The sequence below is a fragment of the Carlito syrichta genome, unplaced genomic scaffold (genome assembly GCF_000164805.1).
Source record: "Carlito syrichta isolate Samal-C Ts95f unplaced genomic scaffold, Tarsius_syrichta-2.0.1 Scaffold309283, whole genome shotgun sequence".
Taxonomy (NCBI): Eukaryota; Metazoa; Chordata; class Mammalia; order Primates; family Tarsiidae; genus Carlito; species Carlito syrichta.
In genome coordinates this window covers 72,467-78,560 of record NW_007253379.1, presented here as the reverse complement: position 1 = coordinate 78,560, position 6,094 = coordinate 72,467, and the positions used below count along the sequence as shown (strand labels likewise).

The window sequence follows — 6,094 nt, the reverse complement described above, 5'->3', positions numbered from 1 at the left end:
CGGCCGCCTGCAGCAGCGCCGAAAGCCCCAGGAGCCCCGCGCGCATCCTCCCGCCGGCCGCCGCCTGCGCCCGCCCCTTCCCCTGCCCGCGGCCCCCGGTCGGGGGTTTCCGGCCCAGCCCCGGCCGCAGGTGGCGTTTCGGCCCGAGCCGTTGGGCGCGGGGTGGGGTTCTGGCTTATTCCAGGTTTCTGGCAGGGGAGGAGCGCATCGGGTGCTCTGGCCCCGAGGGTGGGGTGGGGACGGGGAGGGGGCGAGTCCCGTTCAGGTCGGGGTGGGCAGAAGCGACTTCTGCGCTTTCCCCTAACCTGGTAACGGCCGGAAAGCACTGGCTGACTGTTAGGACTGCAAAGAAGTTAGGGGTGGCAACAAACAAGTTCTCTCACCACCAGTGTCTCTTTGTCTCTCTGTCTCTCTGTCTCTGTCTCTCTCTCTCTCTCTCTCTCTCTCTCTCTCTCTCTCTCTCTCTCTCTGTGTGTTTGTGTGTAAATAAAGTAGAATTGTTAATAGGGTCTTTTGGAAACCTTACAATTATGCGTTGGGAAAACAGGGCATGCTACCTGGCATCTTGGTCTGCATCTCCCCGGCAAATCCATCCCAGTCTCTGTCCTTACAAAAGCCTTTTCCAGATGTTGCCTGAGGGTTAATTAGAATCCCAATGTGCAAGAGGTACACTGCACACTGGACAACTTTCTTTTAGGATATCTACATGAAACAAGTATTCTGACATTTGTTAATAGCAAGGCACACTTTATTCAGGACCACTGTATTAGATGCAGGGAGCCCTGCGATGGGGTTTGCATTAGAGGAAAGGGATTGGGCTTACCCAGAATACAACCAGGAAGAGGGGATTTATAGCCAAGGAGGAGGGTGGGTGATGAAAGGGGACATCAGGGGTAAGGGAGGTTCTGTAAGCCCACCTGACAGGTCAAGGTGATCAAACACCACCTGGGAGAGGCCAAATGTGGGGGGTGATCAGACACCCAGGGTGGGGGATTCTGGTTAAATGGACTTAGCAGCCTTCTTGCTGAAACTAGACTCTATAGGGACAGAGACCAGAAACCCAAGTTTGGGGCCTCGTCGAGCAGAAAGCTCAGAGGAGGCTGACTAAAGTTTGGTCGAGGGAATATTCTTCTCATATTATATATATATATTCTTTATAAGGAAGAAATGGTATTCTGGTGATGACAAAGTTAGAGGTCTTTGATTCCACAGGCAGGCAATCAATTAGTCAATTATTCTTCCTTTTTATTTGGGAAGGAGGAGTTTTCCAGAGGCCACCCTTGAGTCAAGGGCATTTGCTACTTTCTATAGTCTCTTGGGGCATTGAACACTGTTTAGTTAGACAGAGTGCCTCTTCCTTTTCTACAAAAGACCCAAGGTCTAAATATCCACAGTTGAAAAGTTTACCATTTTGAAGGAAGAGGCGTTTAGGGATCCAGGGGAATCTATAAAGCAAGAAAACCTGTAACCCTCTTAGGACTGGTTTCCATTTACAAAAATTATACTACAAAGTCAGATGTCTTTGGTTCTTCCTTTCAGTTTCAATGGACTGGAAGGATCGTGGCCGGAGGAGGAAGAGGTGTGTGTGCTCTGCAGCTGAGACTATCGAGGTTGCGAGAAGAGCCTCTTTTTATATAGCTCCTGGCTGCTTGCACGACAGGGAACTTGATCTGAACACACTGCCTGTTACAAAGTATTATTGATATGTGTGCATGGAGTGTTTCCCAATGGGCATCTTCAGTTCCAGCCTTCTGCCAATGGTGTCAGCTGCACCCTTTAAGTGGGAATGGCCTCATCTCCAGCTCCAAGTATGGATGCTTGACCCACACACCTGACCACAGAGATTACTCAAGAATGAATGTGTAACCAGGACCAAAAAGATGAGATGAGGGTATTCCCTTGGCCAAAATGATGACCAGGGGTGGTATGACGTGGCTTTCATCGATGTGATGCCCAGCATATTTGTACACTTATTGGAGGGTGAAAAGCTCTTTTTCTCTGCAAAGGGATTTTAAAAAAAAAAAAAGTCATCCCAGGATTTTAGCAGTCATCTTGCTATGGTAAAGAACCAGATCTGCGAGTAATCAGACACTAGGAAAAAGAACTGGGTTATTGGTGACATTGGGTTTGCACTTGATCAAGAAAACCCTGAAGCCAGATATTATTCTGGATTGTTCCTTTATTTTTCCTCCAGTTTGAGTTGAGTTTTCAGTTGTTTGCGGTGATGAGTCTGTTGGCTGGCAAGATGCGAGGTTTGGGCATCTCTGAGTGGTCCCACCACTGTATGGAGCTGGCTGGTCCTGCTGGGAGTCTGGGCAGTCTGGCAATGGGTCTTGGGGACAAGAGTTGTGCTTATACACTAGTCAGCTAAGGCAATAGGTTTGTTTTATTTTTATTTTTTGACTTGGGCTCTCACTCTGTTGCCCAGACTGGAGTGCGCTAGCATAATCATGGCTCACTGAAGCCTTGAGCTTCTTCAGGCAATCTTTCCTCCTCAGCTTCCTAAATAGCTGGGACTACAGGAGCCCACCACCATGCCTGCCTAATTTTTTGATTTTTTTTTTTTTTGCAGAGACGAGGTCTCACTAAGTTGCCCAGGTTAGCCTTGAACTCCTAGACTCAAGCGATCCTCTCACCTTGGCCTCTCAAAGTGCTGGGATTATAGGTGTGAGCCAAAGTGCCTGGCCCAACATTTTAGATCCCCTTTGAGAATCCTGCAATTGCTTGGGGTAGATATTCTCAGCCATAGATTTGATGTGCAGTTTTATTTATTTATTTTTTGAGTTGGAGTCTCACTCTGTCACCCAGGCTGGGGAGCAGTGGCATGCTCATGGCCACCACAACATCGACCTGCTGGGCTCAGGCGATCCTTCTGCCTCAGCCCTCCAAGTAGCTGGAACTACAGGCATGTGCTATCATACCTAGCTCATTTTTTGCTTTGTTGTAGAGATGAGGTCTTGCCAAGTTACCCAGGCTGTTCTTGAATCTATGGGCTCAGGCAATCCCCTCACTGCAGCCTCCCAAAGTTTTACAGAATTGAATTACTGTAATCCCAAAGATTACAGAATTGAGCCACCATGCCTGGCCTGATGTGCAGTTTTCATGCATACATATGTGGGACTCTTCCGTTTTCCAAATCGGAAGCATCTGCAAGTCTGTAATGATGTAAGTTATGCAACAGAGGTCATTGGAGAAATAAACGCTTGGGTCCTTTGTTATGATTTGCTCTGAAATGGACAAGACAGGACTCCTCTGAAACTGGATGAGAAGTCACTTGTTTCTGTGTTTAGAGGCAGTATTAATTTCCTGTGGCTGCTGAAACAAATAACCGCAAACTGGGTGGCTTAAAACAACAGAAGTGTATTCTCTCAGAGTCCAGGAGACCAGAAATCAGTCTCCCTGGGCTGAAATCAAAGCATTGGCAGGGCCATGCTGCCCTGGAAGCTCAGGAGGACTCTGCTCCTTGCCTCTTCCAGCTTTGGGTGGCTGTGGCACTCCTTGATGCATGGCTGTGTCGGTCTGTTCCTGCCTCCTCCTCTTCTGTGAGCGTCTCTGCCTCACTCTGCAAAGACTCCCTTTTCAAATAAAGTCTCATTCGCAGTTTCCAGCAGTGAGGCCTGATGCGTTGGGTGGCTGTGAGTCAGCCAACTACAAGAGCAGTTCAAATCTAGCCTTTCTTCTCAAAGGACCACAGAAACAAAGTTCGAGCTTGCATCTGCCCCACGTGGTGGCAACAAGTCCTTCATCTACCAGGCCAGCATTTGCTTCCAGAGCTGGCCCTGCCTGCCCCGGGTTGGTGAGGTGGGAGCTGGGCACGACCAATGAGAATATGGAGCCGACAGCAGGAAATGATGGCCTCCAGTTTGGTGACCCGGAATAAGGATCAGGGAAGCTCAAATGGGGAGATTCATGCCTGAGTTTGAACCATTTGGCTCTCCACTCCTGGGAGAGTACATTTCTCAACACTGCTACAGGCACAATGTGGGCAGCACACATCTTGTTGAACGTGTGTTCTGTTATTTGATCTAGCAGCTGGCTTTCCCAAAGAACCATCAGAATCCCACTTTTCTCATTGATGTACTACATCCAAAGAGCTGGAAAAGGTGAGCTTTCTGTTCAAGTGTTTTCATCACTAAAAAGTTCTTGATAATTCTGTTTTTCCTTTACCACATGTGAATGTGTCATTTACCTGGAAAGCTTACTTGGATCCAACCTTTGAGGCCAAGTAGAAACTCCTTTAAGGTTTCCTGTCTCTGCATCAGCTGGAGACCCAGGCAAGAGGGGTCCTGCCAGGGCCTGCTGTTGCAAGTTCTCTTCTTTGGTCAGACCCATGCATTTTCTCCCTATTTAACCATTCTTTGGGTTCCTGTGACCTCCGACTTACTGGCCCCCCGGCTTTCTCCTAGACCTTGCATCTGTTTCCTCTCTGGGCCTGGACCCCAAGGGGAAACCACACTGCCAGCGTGTGTGCTGTGGGCTCCAGGGGTGGCTTCTGTGGGAGTGTGGCAAAGCTTGAAGGAACACGCTGAGGGGCCCATGTGGGAGCACCCTGGGTGGCAGGGGATGTCTTGGGGATAGGAGGAGAGAGGGGTGGGGGCTGCAGGCCAAAGCCTGGCTCTCCCCATACTGTCTCATTCTGGGGAGGGACTTTTAGGTGTCCAGGGATCCTACATGTTACCTGGCCGTCCAGGTTGTTTTGGAAGTGTATTTGTTCAAGGTAGGAGGAGAGGACATATTTTAGTCAGCAGTTTGATCGTTTGGCTTATAACAGTTACATATGAATCACTTGGCATGTGAGTCTGTCTTTGTGCGCTTCCCAGAGTTCCCAAATATTTATGAGGGACTGAGCTGCCCGCAGGGAAAATGAATCATCCCATCCCGGCAGGTTGGTGGCTTCCTGTCTGCAGCCAGGCTAGGGCGCAGCTCTCTCGATCACGATGTTTCCCGAGACTCTAAGCTTCAGAACCTTTGTTCACTTTGGCAACCCTCTTACCTGGCTTCTCCCTCTGGTCCATGGCTGAACCTTTTCACACAGCATGCCAGAGGGAGACGTGTTGCCTCTAGCCTGCATTTTGCACCACTGCCTTTCTTGTGGTGTATCTGATCTCTGAATGCCGCCCCATCCCAGAGGTGAAGAGACTGGCATCCCCACAAGAGAAAGAAGACTGCCTTCAAGTCTACCCCAGCCCTTCCCGTCTGTTTCAGGAAACATTTCCCAGGGCGAAACCACACGCTCTTTAACTCTCTCTTGTTTCTCAAACCTGGCTCTTTAACTCTGTCTTGTTTCAAGAACAAACAAGCCAAACTGCAACACCCCTGTTTCAGGAAACATTTCCCAGGGCGAAACCACACGCTCTTTAACTCTCTCTTGTTTCTCAAACCTGGCTCTTTAACTCTGTCTTGTTTCAAGAACAAACAAGCCAAACTGCAACACCCACTGAGGAGAGTGGACTGGGATAGAGGGAACCAAGGTCTGAACACATCCATAGACTTTCTGTAATCTTGGACAAAGCTTTGAGAACTTGACCACAAATCCATCGACTCCCTCCTTAGCCTCAAACATTTTCCTTAAGGTCCTTGGTCTAGAAGGAGCAGCGAGCTTGGAGAACCCCAGCTGTCCCTAGATATTTCTGCTGAATTTTTCATTTCTGTAGATACAGCACAGCTGGGTTAGAGGAGGCTGCTGTCATCCCCTAGATTTAAGGTTTTGGTGTGTCAGGGGCATGTGAAATTCCAAGGGTGTTATAGTAGAATTCAACTGTTGCTGACTTTAAAATATAGCCAGACACAGTGACTCACATCTGTAATCCTAGTCTTTGGGAGGCCCAGGCAGGAGGATTGCTTGAGCCCAGGAATTCAAGACCAGCCTAGGCAATACAGTGAGATCCCGTTTCTACAAAAAAAAAAAAAAAAAAAAGCTGGGTATGGTGGCGCGAATCTGTAATTCCAGCTACTTGGAAGGCTGAGGTAGGAGAGCAAGATGAAAGTAGGAGGGGTTAAGGATGCTCTCTGCAGAAATGCATTTGTGCTCATCTGAAATTCAATGGTCTAGGCCTCAGTTCTTCAGGGGGAATCCATCCTCCAGGATGACCTG

The 6,094-nt window shown here is 48.7% G+C and overlaps 1 protein-coding gene across 1 annotated transcript in view; it reads right to left on the bottom strand.

Moving 5' to 3' along the window:
• The window catches only part of XKR5 (XK related 5), a 25,534-nt gene extending 25,488 nt beyond the window's left edge, over positions 1-46 (bottom strand). The window contains exon 1 of the mRNA XM_008067075.1: positions 1-46. This exon is cut by the window's left edge and continues 33 nt beyond it. Coding sequence (XP_008065266.1) covers positions 1-46 — 46 coding nt within the window.
• Positions 47-6,094: the final 6,048 nt, after the last annotated feature.